General features: G+C 39.1%; 4 protein-coding genes across 6 annotated transcripts; 2 read left to right on the plus strand and 2 right to left on the minus strand.

The window, feature by feature from the left end:
- The first annotated feature begins 7 nt into the window (after positions 1–7).
- On the plus strand, positions 8–9,388 carry LOC112459959 (choline/ethanolamine kinase). Of its 2 annotated transcripts, none has more exons than XM_025024337.1 (6): positions 8–348; positions 5,374–5,486; positions 5,570–6,049; positions 6,499–6,745; positions 8,156–8,320; positions 8,413–9,388. In XM_025024337.1, the coding sequence occupies exons 1-6, from the start codon at positions 331–333 to the stop codon at positions 8,524–8,526; spliced, it is 1,137 nt and encodes a 378-aa protein (XP_024880105.1). In that variant the 5' UTR covers positions 8–330; the 3' UTR covers positions 8,527–9,388. The 2 variants fall into 2 exon arrangements, with proteins under 2 accessions (XP_024880105.1, XP_024880106.1); XM_025024338.1 differs by lacking the exon at positions 8–348 and adding an exon at positions 5,030–5,269.
- A 127-nt stretch (positions 9,389–9,515) lies between these two features.
- Positions 9,516–11,514, minus strand: LOC112459958 (26S proteasome non-ATPase regulatory subunit 13). Its single transcript, XM_025024336.1, has 5 exons — positions 11,399–11,514; positions 11,193–11,306; positions 10,724–11,050; positions 10,287–10,619; positions 9,516–9,908 (listed from the first exon to the last, which is right to left on the minus strand). Exons 1-5 carry the CDS (start codon positions 11,512–11,514, stop codon positions 9,641–9,643), a joined length of 1,158 nt encoding a protein of 385 aa, XP_024880104.1. The 3' UTR covers positions 9,516–9,640.
- Positions 11,515–11,999: 485 nt separating this feature from the next.
- Positions 12,000–14,442, minus strand: LOC112459964 (phosphoglycerate kinase). The gene is made up of 5 exons (XM_025024346.1): positions 14,170–14,442; positions 13,707–14,055; positions 13,250–13,588; positions 12,953–13,172; positions 12,000–12,835 (listed from the first exon to the last, which is right to left on the minus strand). Exons 1-5 carry the CDS (start codon positions 14,229–14,231, stop codon positions 12,558–12,560), a joined length of 1,248 nt encoding a protein of 415 aa, XP_024880114.1. The 5' UTR covers positions 14,232–14,442; the 3' UTR covers positions 12,000–12,557.
- A 1,087-nt stretch (positions 14,443–15,529) lies between these two features.
- On the plus strand, positions 15,530–18,543 carry LOC112459963 (cell division cycle 7-related protein kinase-like). Of its 2 annotated transcripts, none has more exons than XM_025024344.1 (9): positions 15,530–15,742; positions 16,143–16,353; positions 16,426–16,519; positions 16,597–16,739; positions 16,823–16,934; positions 17,009–17,192; positions 17,263–17,412; positions 17,541–17,656; positions 17,936–18,543. In XM_025024344.1, exons 1-9 carry the CDS (start codon positions 15,700–15,702, stop codon positions 18,056–18,058), a joined length of 1,176 nt encoding a protein of 391 aa, XP_024880112.1. In that variant the 5' UTR covers positions 15,530–15,699; the 3' UTR covers positions 18,059–18,543. The 2 variants fall into 2 exon arrangements, with proteins under 2 accessions (XP_024880112.1, XP_024880113.1); XM_025024345.1 differs by having other exon boundaries at positions 16,146–16,353.
- Positions 18,544–18,868: the final 325 nt, after the last annotated feature.

Consider the following 18,868-nt stretch of genomic DNA (forward strand, 5'->3'; position numbering starts at 1 on the left):
GGCCTATCGGAAGTACCTGGCCGGTACCTGGCTGATACACCCGACTCCACCACCTGGCCCGAAGGTCCTCTCGACCTGTCCCGTCCGTTAACGGGAGCAACCGGGAGCTCGGCCTCACCGCGTGGAAACCGGGACGCAGCTCGACGGCTCGTGATAATTAGCGCTGGTGATAATTATAATAGGCGCTAGGTGCGCGTGCCACATCGCCGGGGGAATCCGGAGGATCGCCAACTCGCCCGTCGTCGTTTTCTCGCTCTTTCTCTCGGTCTGTGAAGCGCCCGGCCAGTCGTTTCAGTCCGTTTACCGTGCGTCCGACGACGAGATTTCGACATGGGCGCCGAGGACAAGGTATTTAACGTATTTGATTTTTGTTTTCTTATTTGTTTGCCTATTTAGGCGTGTTTATTTTACCTGAACTTCCTGCACAGTTCATCTTTCCTCTTAAAAAAAAAAAATAGACGTGATACGCCGAAATATTATTAGGCAACCAAGATCGAAGCTCGGACCGTTAAATTGCTTTTGTTCTAATTTGATTTTTCTCCTTTTCTCTCCAATATGAAAAGAAAAAGGCGAGAAGCGTGCAAGAAGTTCCAAAACGAACAGGGTCCTATTGCCGCATCTCGCGGAGTTTTTTTCCATCGCGCGAAACGGAATTTTTCCCGTCGCAGGTTATCACGTAATACGTGCGCCTAATGGGGACTTAATCGCGTCGCTTTAATCGCTTCGCTTTAATCGCTTCCCGGAAAAAAAACCTTACGCTTCTCCGACCTTGACGTCTCTTTTCCGTCGCATTTTTTTTTTTCATTCCGCTCCGATTTTCCCGCAGCTAATTGTAAGACTTGCGCGACGTTGGAACTGACGTTGTTTTCAAACTCCCTCTCAATCCCTTTTCCGCACGATTTCCCCGAAGCTGTTAGAAAAATAAAACGCGTGTTTGTTTGTTGGAAACTTGGGACCGACGCTATTTTTCGACCCTTTAAGACGTCGCGCTTTTTATTCCACTCGATTTCCCGGAGGCTTAAAAAAAATACTGTTTATTAATAAAATATGTGTTTACTCGTTGGAATCATTACTGCTGTTTTTTTTTTATCCTCTTGCTGCGCTTTCCCCGTCCCCTTTCCTTCTCTCCTCTCCTCTCGTCTCCTTTCTCGACGACGTCAGCGTATATCTGATTTCATAGGTGCAGAGGAATTCACGAAGAGAGAATCACATGCGCTTCCAATTCTCGTTCTCGCCTCTCATTTCTCTACCTTTCGATTTACGGATTCTGATGAAATTTTAGTTATCCCAAAAGCTGGCAGAAGCTTCTAAAAGACATTTAAAAAATGCTTTAAAAAACGTCTAAAGGACATTTTGAAAAATTATATCGTCCTTTAAACGTCTTTGTGATGTCTTTAAGACGTCTTTTAGGACTGTCCGCTAGTTAGGATACGCTAATTTGCACGCAAATATGTCACACGGATTTGAGGAGGCTTATAATGAATCTTGCACTCCCGCGGAATGTCGCCGCTTATCAATTTTCGCTTATCTATCGTCCGATAGTCACAATATCCTCTTGAAACTCTGTCGCATCCAATCGCCGGAATACGTGCATAGCGTTATTTTATTTTTTTTTTAAGCCTTGAAAACAGGCGCCGAGATGGACATCGAAGGTCATGAAAGCAGTGTCTGTGAGACCTCACGTCCATTCATAGACCTTGCGAACTTCCTGAACTGCGCGCAAAACTGCAGACTATTTGTTTATCTAGAGACAGATTAATGTGCGCAGTATTATATTAATGCGTTATCGCTTTAACGCGGTAGTATGCTAAATCAAAGTTGCATGTTGATGATGTACGATTAAAGAATATGTTCCATAATACACATATGTATACGCATTTTTCTATTGTTTATGTAACATGATAATTGGCTGCGTTCGCTTTGGACGCTTTCGTGCTGAAAGCACCACTCCATCTTTTTTCAACATGTACTGAGCAATAAAGATGAACTGACGCTTTCAGCACGAAAGCGTCCAAAGCGAACGCAGCAGTCATTATAGGGGAAATGATCAAGTATGCATATATTACTACGTTTACGCGAGCGTTACTTCTGTAGTAACTTACGATAATTCCTTCGCGTAAACGGGATTTTCCTTCGCTTAAACGGGATTTTGTAGTAACTTACGATAATTTACTCCGCGTAAACGAGTGATATATCGTAAGTTACTACAGAAGTAACGCTCGCGTAAACGTAGTATATGTGAGTTATGGAACACATCTCAAGTGTGGCGATCGCGTATAGAAATGTGTGCTGCTTCTAGTGATCCAAAGATCCGAGAGTTTAAATCCGACCAAAACTGTCGGTTTTTTTTTTTCGATCGCCACACATTTCTGCACGGAAAAAAATGTAGCTAAAGGATTTGCTACTATACGGATAACCAACATTTTTTGCTGCAATAACAAAGTTCAGCAAAACTGTTTGCTATTGCAACAAAATGTTTTACTATTATCGCGAAATTAATTAGCTCTCGCAGCAAAAAAATGTTGTATATTTAACAAATAGATTTGCTGTTGCAGCAAAACCTTTTTTTCCGTGTGGTGATGGTAACTCAGCGAGAAGACCTCTCTGCATTCGGAGAGGAAGTTGTTTTCGTATAATTATTTTAAAAGGAAAAAAATGGTATGCTATTTTTTTAACCCGATCGTTATTCTATCCGCGCCGAATTGAAACATGCGATTGCGTAAGAATTCGAGACAGACGGAAATACCGGGCGGAAATGCACGGGTTCTGTTCAATTTATTCGTTCGTAAAAATAGATATTTGCATGCAGGAGGAAGAGAGAAGTAGATCCCAAAACGTTTTCCATTTGCAGCGTTTGTCGGAGAAAAATGTCGATTTGAAAAGGAAAATCGAGTCTGTTTATATAATGGAATTTTTTTCTGCTCGTTAACAAAACAACGCAACTGGAAGGTATATTGATGAAAATCACTATAACAATAAGACTCAAAAGATATAGATTTCAAAAAAAGGACAATGAAAATGTAAAAAAGAAAAAGCGTCGAGTATATTCATTTTAAAATAACGTTTCTACAAAAGCTTGTTATTATTTCCTATTTCAAATCAGTCGATCAGATTCTCGAGACATAAAAAATGCAGATAAAAGAAAAGTAGATAAGAAAACGGCTCGCCAGGAGCGTGACACCCTGGTATATCCAGGTGCTGCGTTCGCAGAAAGAAAGGAAAAGAAAAATAATATATGAAACACCGCGGTCGCATAGCGCAGCAGAAAAACAGCTCGCGTTTTAACATTCCGAAACGTCGTGTGAACGTCTGGAATTTACACGCTTTACTCGTATCGTATTTTTTAAGTCTTGATGATCTAATCCGTGCTCGTTATTTATCGGTTGCGCAAATCTTTTCTTTTCGCAAGCCAAAAGGAATTCGGCTGCGGAGGATCGATTGATCGCGCTTTCCGGGCTCTGCGTTATTCTTTTTCAATTCAAGACATACAGAAAAAGGAATATTCTTGATTTGTAATTAAATATCTTTAACTTCAACGTGGAAATCTTGAAGTGATATTATATCGCTTGAATACTCATATTAAGATTTTGATTTCACACTTCTTTCTTTTCTACGCGATGAAAGTGCGAGGGCTCCTTCCCACACGCGACGAACGGAACATTGTCACGAAAAGTGCTTGTCACGTTCGAATCGAAAATGCGGTCAAGGAGTGCTCGATAGTATAAATAGAAATTGTCATTACAATCGAGATTGTCACTGACACTCTGTTGCTTCTTCAGGGAAGTTCAGGGAAGTTCGGGGAAGTTCGGAGAATCATCGAGAAAACGAAATAGCTCGTTCTAGCAACCTAGTCTGACAATGAGTAGTCACCAGGGCGATTTTGTAGAACTGCGTAATTAAGAAAGAAATTCAATCAATCGTTTCTAACTTGTCATAGCAGTCTAGGCTGACAATGAGTCATCAGGGCGATTTTGTAGAGCTGCGTAATCAAGAAAGAAATTCAATCAATCGCTTCTTCGAGGAGATTCTTCGGAAAATCATACAGATAACAAAATAACTCGTCATAGCAGTCTAGGCTGACAATAAGTCATCAGGGCGATTTTGTAGAGCTGCGTAATCAAGAAAGAAATTCGATCAATCGCTTCTTCAGGGAGATTCTTCGCAAAAATCATAAAGAAAATAAAATACCTCATTCTAGCAGCCTATAGGATAAGTCATGAAATTTGTAGAACTGCGTAAACAAGGAAAAAAATTCAATCAATCGCTCGTCTAATACGAACGTCATATTTTTAATAGCAGACTGTATAATGATCCTTCCAACGATCCGTGCAAACTTGTTCAAAGAAGTCGTGGGTGATTAGCCCTTAGCCAAAACCTGTTGATAAACTAATTAATAGTTAAATCATATGTCTATCTTTGTCTAATTCGAAAGAAAAACAAAGACATATGACTTAATTATTAGTTAGTTTACCAAGTGCAGGTTCCACTTTTGTTTTGTAATTTCGACTAATTATGCCTTTTCTGATTCTGCGTGCTGGAAAATGCAGCGACAATTACGCAAAGAGCAATTATTTTCGTCTCCCTTTTTTTACATCTAAAAATAAAAGCCTCTCAGAGCTCGATGGCTGTATTGTTCACAATCGTAGGGACGTTACAGGGTTGAAAAAGGGTTCAACACGTTAATCGCGAAAGATGATTCGCAAGAGGAATTCTTTAACTTTCTAAGAGATTCCTATTCTTAATTTCGAATTCGCTGTCCACCAGGAAGCGGCTACGAACACGCATGGCTGGAAATTCAAGATTGCGGCCCGTGAAAAGCGCGCATTGAAGGGCCGGTATCACAGTCTCCGATTAACGTGATCCTTCGATTAAACTCACTTTGCATCTCTTTCTAACTGTCTCCCTAGAAAGAGACGAAGAGTGAGTTTAATCGGAGGATCACGTTAATCGGAGACTGTGATATCAGCCCTTGAGATCCACTGACAGTGACGTCATGACGCATGCGTTGGTATTGTTGGTAATCGCTTTACGTGTCAACAGCGGATGATCTCGATCGGGCGATCGCGTCTTTTGACATGATATCCGCACGTTATTTGCCCGATTTATAATTAGATTCCGCGAATCCGATCACCTGATCGCATGCCTCGCTGAGACAAACAAACGGACAAACAGTCTCGGGGGTCTCGGGTTGCACGTGTCAGTCCCTTGGTTACCCTTGTCGCATAACCTCCATCGTCAAGTAATCGTTCAGATGATTTGTCAGTAGCCGGTGAGAGAAAATTGTGTATGCTCTAGCTTTAAGAAACGAGTGGATTTCTTTTATGCGCCGAGTGTTCCAGAGATACAATTAAATGTCTTTCTCTTTGTCTGCAGATGTCGGAGAAGAATCCGGAGATGAGGCAAACTGCCGCGAGGATCTGTCGGGATTACTTGCACGGCGTGTGGAAACATATCACGGCGGAGAACATTATTCTCAGCCGCATCAGGTTCGTGAGATTTCTCTACAGAGAAGGTATACACGAGCGACGCAAGGTCGATAAGTGACGAAGCATGTTCAAATTACTTTCAGCGGTGGTCTGAGTAACTGGCTGTACAACGTCCAGCTTCCCGAGGGAACGGTCCCGGTCAGGGGAGAGCCTCGTCAGGTTTTGTTACGTCTATACGGACAGCTGCACGGGGAGCGTGCCTTAGAGGGACTCATCACGGAATCCGTTATCTTCACCTTACTGTCCGAGAGGAGACTCGGCCCCAAGCTGCACGGAGTGTTCCCTGGCGGCCGTATAGAGGAGTACATCCCGGCCCGGCCGTTGCTCACCAAGGAACTGGCGGATCCGACCCTGAGTCTGCTGATCGCGGAGAAGATGGGGCAGATACACACGATGCAGATACCAATTAGCAAAGAGCCCACGTGGATATGGGACACGATGAATAACTGGCTCAACACGGCGACGGACATCCTCGAGAACAGCGAGGACATTGACAGCCGGCAGCTGGAGAACGTCAGTGCGATCAAATGCATAAATTTGGAGCACGAGATCGATTGGCTCAGGTAAATAAGTAGTATTTGGAGTTTTACAAAAAAGACAGTATCTAACTGTCGCGATCGTTACATATAACTAGAGTTAACTTTTGAGTTATTTGCCATTTATCGTCTACTCTTGCTATATCAAAAGACAAAAATTATTCTTATATGAACAAATTCTACAAATTTGGAATGTTAACGGATAAAATTAATTATTTTACTACCTAAAATGGAGAAATGGCCAATAACTACATATGTAAGCACGACTAATAGTAGAAACATCTTAAAGAATGAAAATGAGTTATCTTTTTCAAATTCTAATCGTATAATTTTAAAAATAGTTGCAATTATTACCTTTTCTTTTACGCGCATACTTTATTTTTGTATTTTCAAAGCGTTTTGTGTATCAAAATATACCAACATTATTTCCCACCGAGATATGTAAGAGACTTACGACTTTCCAATCTCTGTTTTAGGACAATTGTAATGCAACAAAAGCACCCAGTTACGTTCTGCCACAATGACATGCAAGAGGGAAATATACTCCTCCTGCAAAATACGCGAAAGCCCAAGTTAGTACTTATTGACTTCGAATATTGTTCCTACAACTATCGAGGATTTGATATCGCCAATCATTTCGCCGAATGGCTGTACGACTACACAGCACCGGAATATCCTTTCTTTCACGAACGTTCCGCCGGTGGTGCCACGAAGGAGCAAAAGGTAAGCACGAATTAAAGAAGGGCTTGGGAGATGAAGTAATCCGGGTAAGATATCTGTTCAATATGCTTCATCCAGTGTTACCATATCATGAGTTCTTTCGTAAGCGGATTAAATCATTGATTGTATAATAATCATAATTAAAAAATATAGGTATAGCATAACGGGCATGTCGTGAAATCGATAAGGGGGAAGTTGTAGCAAAGGAAAAATTTGTAAACTTTAATAGCAATTGATTTCTTTCTTGTAATTAGGTAAGAAATTTTTTTTCGTTTTTATTTTTACGATTACAATATGATATTTATCCCAAATTCACATCCTAATTCGGAGATGCAAAATGAAAAATTTGAAAATAATGCGCGCATTTCATGTAAATCGTAAAAACCCGTAATGTACGAATTGTTTCGATCAAAATTTTACAATATTCGGCAATGAGGCAGCTTTCGGTTGCTAAAAATTATGCTATTCGGTACTGTACCAGGGCACAGTAGGCAGGGTGTCGGCTTGGCGTGTGCTGCGTGTGTATATATTAGTTTCACAGGACCGCAATCCGTCAAGACAAGGCTGATGCCTGCAAACAGAGAAAAAATTGGCCGGCAATGTGAAACTGTCTGTGGGGTGATGGATCCCGACTTGTGGGTGCTCTACATTTGTGGGAACCAGGGTGCCACCGGTACCACCATCTTGGCAGCACCAATCCGCTCATCTACGATTCTAGAGTACCTGTACACTCTCCTCACTAGTCAATTCATAGCCTGCGTACCCTTTGCGAAACGTATCTTTTCGGGTGCTTATTAAAAGTGCATTACCTTCCATTGGAGCACTTTAATTGACACGTATTCCGTATGCGTAATTAATATGTGCTGAATTCATACCTGAGTTTGCGAACGGTTTTTCAAACAATCCAGGCTACTGACGATAATTTGTCACGAATATATTAACGGGAATCTTTAAATAAATAGGGGATACTTATCTTCTCTGACAGTAATGGATAGGCGTGAATAATTCATATCAATCATTTTTTTTTTCTTACATCGATATCTACAAAAATATATTTTTTTTATGTATACTTTATATTGTTATGTAATGCACCCTAAATTATTCCTTTTTCAAATGCCTGATATTATCTTATTTGTTATAAAATCAAGCTCTGTGTATGTTTAATTTGTTCATATTACTGTACAATGTTTTTAATGCGTTGTAAAAGCCATTTCAAACTACATAGTTTCATATATCATTGAGTATTTTTTAATGTACGAATATGAATTTATTAAGAGATTATTTAATGAAGCTATTAAAAAAGATTATATATATTTCATTATTAAATCAATTTTAAACAAGAGTGTAGGGTAACCCTCTACGCCTCCTCTTTAATATACAGTTTTTTTTACAAAATGGTTTTTCTCTCAACAGCTCAACTTCATAAGAGCCTACCTGAAAACATTGGGGAAAGAAGGATCTCTTGAGGAGGAACGCATCATGATGGAAGTGAGGACATTTTCACTAGCTAGTCACTTATTCTGGGGTCTCTGGAGCATCGTAAACGCGAAACTTTCACAAATACCGTTTGGCTATTGGGTATGTATTTTGGATCTTGTATTCGTGTTCTCGCTCTTTGACTATGTTCCATTGGATTCGTTTAAATATATGGACATTGTTACATGTTTCAGGATTACGCTGGCTCCAGATTGAAAAATTACATGTATCTGAAAGAGAAATTTCTCACCTCTGGACCACCAGTTTTGGATGGCAGCCTGAAGAGAAAGTCTATGGATATAGACTGAAAGAACAAGATTGAATAAGGGAAGATGCATTTGCAAATTTATATAATATTTTGCTACATAGGTAGCTAGCTTTGTTTAGCCCATCGATTCTAACCGATGGTATTAATGAGCTCTGACAAGCGGCGAATAACTCTTAACAGAGGGAGCACGCTAAAGTCATTATTTCATACATCGCGAAATAATGTAGCCCGCTACTTTTTAATTGCATTGTTTGCATACGATACACAATGTAAGCAAGAAGAGCAAGAGTCGAGACTAAGTGGAAAGTCAATCATGTGATATAGAATAAGCATGTACTTAAACGTATTGATCTTCGTTTAGTACTTTTAACTGCGTTCATTTAATTGATTTTCTATTAGAACTGAGAGAGCTGAGTACTAAAGTGTACTTAATTTTTTTTTTTTTTTTTTATTTGAAAGACAAACAAATGATGGAATATTAGAACTTCGTTCTTTTTAGAGATTGAAGTTGAAAAAGAGCTGAGTGTACAGAATCATGTGCTCAAATTGTGGAAAAGTCCGTAATGTCTGACGATATTGTATATTTAATCTTTTTAGCTTTTACATATTTGTTATAAGATTATATTTTAAATTGTTGCCAATCATATTAAGTCAAACTCGTGCTTGGTTGTCTACATGTAATACGTATAAATTGTAAATAGAATTAACAATATTTGCTCTAGTAGGCTATTTTTACTTAAAGTTGTATAATTCATGTACTGTATAATACTAAGTATAAGTACTTAATATTATACGAAAGAGGACAGCATTTAATATTCATCACTGATATAGATACCAATGCACCAACAACTAGAAAAATGTATTTTCACGAATTTCCAAATAAAACATTTACTTCTTGTTTCTGTTTTGTATTTTTATAACTTCTTATAAAAAATTACAACACCTTCTTCGTTTTTAAGGTTCACAAGGTGATATTACCCCCTTAGAAGCGCAGAGGATTTTGTCAATAAGCGCACAATGTAGAAAATGTAAAGAAGTAATCGTTCATATTTATTGGTGACACACATGTTAAGAAACTGATTTTATAATTATGAATACGCGAACCAACATTCTGCTGACACAACAAATGAGTAAATCGAAAGTGGTCTATACTCTCAGAGAGTGAGGATTTCAGTGGCTCTTGACTCCAAGAGTTTCTCCATCGAGCTAACATCCTTGCACCATCCATCGAGGCGCTGTACCATTCCGGCGATTTGGCTGCGATCTAGGACGCGCGGTTGTACCCAGGTCATATTGACAGTACCCGCCACTTGATCTATAGCACCTCGTACGAGTCCCTGGGCGAGAGCTTTCATCACCAGCAATTCAACTTCGCCGAGAGGTAGACGTGTCTCCTGAGAGATCTCCGTGAATGTCAGTTGTCTAGAATGGAAAAACGTCGTACGTCATTGACAAATAAACCATTCAATTTTGAAATGACACATGTTCATAACTGAATTGTACGTGGCCACGTATGGTCCTATCAAGACGGCACCACATTAATCAGCCGCGCGCTTTCTCACGAGCGCCCGGCCGCGCTGACTAAGTTCATCAAATCACGTTAAACAAATCTTGCAAAGTACTCATTTACTAATCGACTCGTGAGAGGATTTTCACGAGTCGATTTAGTATATACATACTAGTAAAGTCACCATCCAATTCATTGCGAGTCGTGAACAGTATTTTTTTTAGGAGAAGACATATAACGATATAACCTTACACTTCACGCCGCATTCAACAACAGTCAAATAGTATACATACCGATTGTTGGCTTGCCGCTTGAAAGTCATTTCCATGAGACAGAGCAACGAGATCTTCTGTCTCAATTTTAATTCCTGCGCCGCTAAATCGGCCACTTTACTCCATTGCGGCTTCAATCTCTCTAACGCGACGATATCGCCAGCGTTGAAGGCTTGCAACAGATCGACGAGCCAGTTGTTCGGCGTGCCCTTTAACGACTCCAAGACTGGATGTGCTAGTAATTCTCCGAGATTGTAGACGCCTTCGCCCAAAAGCGCCGCAAGACCGAGAAAGAAGGCGTGCTGTTCTTGCTCTTGTCTGCTCAAGCTGCTCAATTCGATGCAACCTAGATATCTTAATAATAAAACAAAAGATTAAATTAGTTGTAAAATATATAAAAATTTATAAACACTGTGTAATCTTGTTAACAAGCTTATACGCGTTATATGTAAACGTACCTTAACGCTGTACGATAATATTCGGCGTGTTTGCCCTGTAATCTGTACAGCCGGCTGGCGAGAAGATAAAAACGTCCATGAACCGTTGTAACGCCATCGGCGTTATCCAACATAGCTTCCACTTCCTCTATGATCTTCTTCGCTTGCTCCTGATTGTTCAGTTTATCCAGCAGAATCTGTCCTTTGAGAACCTTACAAAGGGCGACAGCCTCATTGTTGCTCTGGACCTTTGACTCTGTCTTCTCCAGGAATTTAATCGCCTCTTGCTTATCCTGGAACTGCTGTATCACGTGCGCCAGTATCTCCACCAATGACAATGGGTTTATTCTTCATGAAAACAAAATAAATAAATGAAATGAACAAAGACCTCATACATAAATTAATGTAAATATAAATGGGAATGAGACCGAATACCGTATAAGGCCTTAACTATTTAAATTTAAAATACAGCCTAATCGGTAGCGCTCACTTGTTCTCGAAGGTCGACAGGAAGTTGACGTAGAGCTGCACGAGATTATCCCCTTGCTGGAGCACCGGACTCTTCACAAACGTCTCCAGCTTCAGTGTCAGCTGATGCCAAAGCCTGCAAGTCACCGCAGACCGAGGAGGTTTGTCATTGCAGTTTCCTTATCCCGCGGTATCCCATCGCGCAAAATATCGCATTATCATACTTACCGTTTGCCGTACAGCTCCTCGAGCTGCGCCCACTCCGCGGCGAGCTCCTTGTCGGCAACATTTTGCTTTTGGCTGAGAAAAGTGTTAACATCCTTCACCGCCACGGTCGCCGCCATGCTTGACAATTTGACAATGTTTGGCGATTACAACGCGATTTATAACGAGAGATGGCACTCGGCAATATACGCGCCGCCTGAGAAAGTGGACGTCAACTACGTCGTAACGCTCGGTAATGGTATGTACACACGTGGTTTGTGTCCGTGCTCCGTGCTATGGTTCGTGTCCGAACTTCGGACGTCCGAAGTCCGAACTACTCAGATGGAGGGGATACATGACAGTCAGCTGACTCGGCAGGCGCGCGTCCGTGCCAGATGATGGGGGGTCCCAACCACAGAACATATGTATATAATGGGACAAGCGTCTCCCGAAGCGGGATGGCCGCTCTCAGATCTCAGGCTTCTATTGGACGCCAGATATTTATACAAAAAGCAATATTTGTACATAATTTTATATCGGATGGGAAATATATACACAATGTAAAAAATTTAATTTTATAATTATACATGTAAATGTCAAGACGTTTAATATAAAAAGGCATAAGATCGTGCGTTTGATATTTATTTTCGACATTACAGACGGCCGGAAGTATATAATCACTCTATTAAATAAAAGATAATATTTACAGTTCGATACGATGCAGAGCAATCCGAAGTCTGTGTTCAAACTATGAGCGAACTTTTTACCGTGCAGGGACGATTACACTTAGTATAACGGCGACTGTCTCTCCTTACAATTACATCCTTAGTAGCTAATGTACAAGATAAATTTATATATTGTTATCTTAGTATATTACATTTTACAGATAATATACACATCCAGTAACTGTACATTAATATGATCGTACTATAGAGATCTAAGAGTCAACGTAAAATTTCAATGTTCCTCGTGAAAGAATGCTGGTATTCCGATAAACGGAGCGACACGATTACACCGACAACTCAGAACAAAAAATAGATACGTTCTTGGTCTTGCTAACGAGTTTGACGAATATATCTGTCACCCCAAAGTTCAAACGCTACTAGTTAAATTTCTATAGAACTGACGAACGTTAAAACATCGCGGTACGATTGGTCTTTACATTAATACTTCGAAGACGAATTTACGACGAAGACAGGGCGGCGACTCCGGGCAATATTTTACCCTCCAGGAGTTCCAAACTCGCACCACCGCCGGTGCTCACGTGGCTCACTTTATCCTCCGTTTTCCACTTAGCCGCGCAAGTCGCCGTGTCCCCACCGCCGATAATAGTGATCGTTCCCCGAGTCGTGGCCTCAACGACATTATCCATCAGGCTCTTCGTACCCTTGCTAAAGTTCTCGAACTCAAACACACCCGCTGGGCCGTTCCATACTATGACCTTTGCTCTCTTAATTGGTTCTGCGTCAAGACAATATGATTAATGCCTTTATATCGAACACTTAATGCATTAGTCTTGTATAACTTTCCCCCGAAAAATATGTGAATTGTCATAAATAATGGAAAAATGTAACTCACCAGCGAACAAATCTCTCGATTTTGGACCGACGTCGAGACCCATCCATCCATCGGGTATACCATTCTCAATATCCGCAGCTCCCACCGCTGCATTCTCCGCAAACTTATCGGCGGTCACAAAATCCACCGGTAGATGAATCTGGACGTTATTCTTTTTCGCTTTATCCAATAAGTCATTCACAATTTTCGCTCCCTCTTCGTCAAACAGTGAATTTCCAATCTAGAATCGAGTGGGTGTACAAATCAGAAATTTGTACCGCAAATATTACTATCATTCTTACTAAATATGTTACGTACCTTCATGTTTTTGGATATTTTTAAGAATGTGTAGGCCATGCCACCTCCGATAATCATCTCGTTCACTTTGTCCAGAAGATTATTAATTAACTGGATCTTGTCAGCGATCTTAGCCCCTCCGAGTATAGCCAGAAACGGTCTTTCCGGATTGTCCAGAGCTTTTGCAAAGTATTCGAGCTCTTTCTTCAACAGAAAACCACTCGCTCTTACATCAAATCCATCTCCCATCATGGAACTGTGAGCGCGATGGGCGGTTCCGAAGGCGTCGTTTATATACACATCTCCCAGCTTTCTCAGAGACGCCCTAAATTCGGTGACTTTGTCTTTGTCTGCTTTAATCTGAAATAAATCAATATATCATTCTTATGTTCCATACTTTTACATATTCGTATTTAAAGATAGTTGAATGATAGTTGATGCTGAATTAAATAAAATAATGAAAATAATCCTTACACACCTTGCTTCCATCAGGACCGACTCCTTTACCCTCCTCCTCGACGTGATATCTCAGATTCTCCAACAGAATTATGGTACCAGGCGCCGGATTGGCACACGCAGCTTCCACCTCGGGTCCGACGCAGTCGTTCAAAAATAGAATCTCTCTTCCCAGGAGAGTCTTCAGCTCCTCAGCCACGGGCTTCAGCGTATACTTTTCGTCCCTCTTGCCGTCCGGCCGGCCCAGGTGGGACATCAGCACGACCGACTTGGCCTTCTTGTCGATGGCGTACTTCACCGTGTCCAGCGCGGCGACGATTCTCTGATTGTTCGTTATCTTTCCCTCTTTCAGCGGCACGTTGAAGTCGACCCTGGAAAGTCACTTTGTCTCGTTATATCCCCGTTACGTTTGCGTATATCTCGCCGTTTCCTCGCTGCCTTCTTTTCTCAATGAAATCTTGTCGGGAGGACTGTAACACACGTACCGTATAAGCACCCTCTTGTCCGCCAACTCCACCTTGTCGATGCTGAGCTTGTTGAGCGCCATAGCGATCGTGCTTTCCCTCGCGATTCCGATATCGTGCAAATAGAGGCGAGTAGTACCGCTACCGCCGGGTGTGACGAGGCTCGCTAACCCTTTACCAACGAGACGCGTAACGTCACGCAGCTGTTCGTCGCTCGACGAGTCCAAGCCGCGGCAAGTCGGTATCCCAAAACTCCCAAAGTCAAAGCAAGGTCGTCGAGCGTGGCGACCTCCCGTAATTCTCTGCAGCACCCGACCCAACCGGATCGGAATCATCGTCCTGGATGAAATTATTACTTATATTGTAAATCCTAATGAATAACTGATTTGTAGCTTATTCGCGTGATCTTCGTATATCAAATATGTTATACTCTCGCGGAGTTTCTCTCTCGAAAAATGCATCGCGACGAATCTATCGAGAACAAAATTCTTACGAAACAATTCTGTGAATTGTGAAATACGAGCTTATCGCGAGTAATTTAATTAATTGCCTGACCGTCCAGGTTCTTGCGAGATTCCGCAAAAATCTACGCTACGTGGATGGATTCGAATAACCGCGTTATGGACTAATTACTTTAAGGAGCAATCAACCAATCGCGTGCGCAATAAAGGAATATTTCAGTTCGAAAAATTACAAGTATATAATTATAAGTCTCGATTTCGAACGATCTTTTGAACAATTTCAAAATGATCAACTTATCATGCAATATCTGAATAATTGTTAACGTGGATTTATTCTTTTACTGTTTATTAATATATTTAAAAAATGATAGATTTGAGACAACGAATTATTATATATATTGTTAAATAAAATTATGGATATATTTTGTTGTTTGATATGTGATAAGAGGATTAAATTAGAAATAAGGAACTATAGTTTGAATTATAGTTTAAATTATAGCGTCGGTTGGACTTAATTTCAACAATTAATCAAATAATATATCTATCTTTTTTGGCATCTTTTAAACATGCGTGCTGTCTGGAATTTTAATAAAATATAAGAAATATTTAATTTTTTATTAAAATTATAATTAAATTATAGAACCATGAGAATTGTTTATTGTTTGTTATTTACATACAGATTAACATACAATTATAAATTAAATTCTTTTGGCCGCTAGCCAATTAGCGCATTCGAAAAATTTATCTCGCGACAAACCTTTGAATTTTTTTTCATTTTTTAATTTTTACAGCTACTGTCTTGTAGCCAATCAAATGGCGCTTGAAAAATTCGCCGACAAATGAAAATAATACCTTTAATCTCATGAAAATCGACTTTTATCGCACCTGCTGTTTACGAATGCGCGAATATGGCGCCAATTTTTAAGGTTATGTTCAGGTTCAGGTTATACTCAGCTGTGTCGCGCGCCGACGATTAAGTAGAAAGTAATCAACAGCGGTGAATGACACGAACGCGGAAGAAAATGAATTCGATGGCACGTTAACGTGATCGACACGACGAACTAAAAATATTCCGGGAATACGGGACAGGATGGAGTCCAACGACGTGTATCAGGACGGGAGCGACAACGACGGTATCGCTCTTGCTCCGGGAAAATCATCGCTATTTTTTTTTTAAACTTATTTGCTGCATAAATACATTTACATTACGTTGTATAAATATACACGCAGTATCATCGTTATGTCAGTTACTTTCAAATCGTTGGGTTCTGTTATCGTTTTGCATTAATTTTCAAGTCTTTCTTGCCGTGGCTTTTTGCCACAATCTATCACGCATTTTGTACGCGTTGCTTTGTTGACAAATCTTCAAGACTTGTGGATTGAATCGCAAGAATTGAAACTCGCATATCGCTTCTATTCGATTGGTTATGTTAAAATAGTATATTAATGTTCTTAGCGAAGTAAACATTTTGACATTGTTTATCTTGTAACAAAAATGTGTACGAAATTTAACAATGACGTGTGCTGTTCCAGCAGGCTGTACAAATCTCACGACGTCAATCCCAATAGTGAGCAAGCTGTTCGATGTGCATTGTAAAGTTGGAAAAGGTGCGTTCAGCTCTGTCTTCCTGGCTACCCTGAAATCTTCTTCCAACGGACGTAAGAAGTATGCGTTGAAACAATTGATTCCCACCTGCCATCCCGATAGGATCAAACGCGAATTGCAGTACTTGCAACAATTAGGGTAGGGTTAAATTTTAGAAAAGGCAGTGTACTGTCGTTTTATATGAATCAGCTGACATTGGTGATATTTCAGAGGGAAAGATTACATCGTTGGATTAGAATTGTGTTTGAGGCATCGCAGCTCGGTGGTATTCGTAATGCCATATATGAGGCACGACAAGTTCTCGGTAAGTTTCCAATTTATATTTGAATCTGTGTTCATCGAAAATATATCGAAACTACTCACGGTGATAATTATAACTAGGAATACGTTCAAGACATGACTGTTGAAGAAACGAGGGATTACATGAGAGCACTACTAACTGCTTTACGAAGAGTTCACAAATTTAACGTCATACATAGGGACGTGAAACCTAATAACTTTCTCTACGATCGTATAAATAGAAGGTAAATTTGGGCGAAAGGGAAAAAATACTTTTTTTTTTTTTTACAATCGTAGAAAATTACAATCCAATACAATTTTTGTTTAGATATTTGCTAGTGGACTTTGGCCTCGCACAAGAGTGCCAGGTGGAGAAACTGAGAAAAATGAGCGAAGCAAATCTTGAAACATTCGGTACAAAGCGAAAGAGACCTAACGAAGTAAAGTAATGTTTTATACGAGTGGTCATGCGTTAAAATAATCGTTTCTCATCTCTTGCTGTAATTTGTTTCAGAATAACGTAAGCCTCCAACCTGATTTTACCGCTAAAAGAGATACGAATAACAAATGCCCTTGCTTCGGGAAACCTAAAGTGTGCATGGCATGTTTAAAAGGACCAGAGCAACTGGCACATCGTGCAGGCACGCCTGGGTTTCGTGCTCCGGAGGTGTTATTGAAATATCTGTTGCAAACATCAGGTATTAAGAAATACTTTCGCATAACGCGAAAAACGAAGTTGTATTTCTAGTGACAAATGCAAAATTTCAGCGATTGATATCTGGGCTTGCGGTGTGATAATGTTATGCATACTCAGTGGTTCACAACCGTTCTTCCGTTCGCCCGACGACTGTACGGCTTTAGCGGAAATTACAACGATATTTGGTTCTAAAGAAGTACAAAAGTGTGCACAAAAATTAGGTATTTTGATACATACTGCGATTATGACAAATGAGTTATTTATTGAAGTTCTTATATCTTTTGTTTCATTAATTTCTATTAATTTTGTATATTATATTTAGTATTTATTTTCTTTTTGTTTGATTCAGGTAAAAAAGTTATCTTTAGTGAAAATTTACCAGGCGTGGATATTATATCTTTGTGCCTAAAGTTAAAACAAAGAAACAAAACTATGATGTATGATACAGAGAATAGTATACATAAGGTATATCTCGTTTATATTTTAAATATTTTTTTACGAAGCAATAATGCAGGAGAAAGTAGATATAATCATAGATTGAATCTTGGATTTTTATGTGTTAAAAGACAAGACAATTCAAGTCATTACAAATAGCAGAATCCTCGTCAATAGTGACATAATCTCATTTTGTTGCCTTTATCGCAAGAGTAGAACCTTAATGTCTAATTTTCCTCCCTATTGCTTCAATAATGTATAATGCTTTTTATTTGCAATGTCTCAAAATTACTACAAAACTTATTTAAGGTACCGCCAGATATCGAATACCCCAAGGAAGCGTACAATCTATTGATGAAACTTCTAGATCTAGATTACAAGACACGTATTACCGCAGAGCAAGCATTGATTCATCCATTTTTGAGTTCGTGATACATTGGCGCATGTCTCAGATATGTTAATGCATGTGTTCTAAAACATTTGGAAAGTAAATTTTTATAATTGTTATTTCATTAAAATTACACCTTTAGTTTATTACGTTTGTTGTTTTAAAACGTCTGTTAACATAAATGTTCGAACCATTTAAGTAAATTATAAAAAATTAAGGATTTTTTTATATTTACTAAAAAAATTTATATAAATTATTTTAGCATAATATATAATATGTAATTTCGAGATTTAATTAATATAATGCACGTTAATTGAAGTTCGAAAATTTGTGAAAAGTATGATCTCCTGACATATCGTCATTTCTTACGATATTTCACACGATTTATTATTCAAATAAGTTTATTATTTAAAATTTTCTGTTTTTCGGATATTTAATTTTTATAAAAACACTTGTAAATGTGTTCGTAGTTGTAAAATGGATGACTTTTGCTACATAGCATAACTGTACGATATTAGCTATAATTAAATATGTAATATTGTATTTAAATATACTGTTGTCATAGAAATAGATGCAATGATTTTTCATCCTAATTATATGTATGATTTCATGATGCTATATATATATATATAACTATATTTAGGTAGCTAATTTGATAAAATATTTTATACAATATTTCCGTGTATTATTTTATACAACATATTAAAATCGCACTTCAGGAAATTTATATAACAAGTAAGCTATACAGATCTTCTACGCGGTAATTATATGTTTAAGATAAACACGAATATATAATTACATATGGTTGTATGAATAAATTTCAAAACACAATTGCAGAAATTTAATTGCAACAT

Source organism: Temnothorax curvispinosus, unplaced genomic scaffold (assembly GCF_003070985.1).
Source record: "Temnothorax curvispinosus isolate PA1 unplaced genomic scaffold, ASM307098v1 QBEX01010269.1, whole genome shotgun sequence".
Taxonomy (NCBI): domain Eukaryota; kingdom Metazoa; phylum Arthropoda; class Insecta; order Hymenoptera; family Formicidae; genus Temnothorax; species Temnothorax curvispinosus.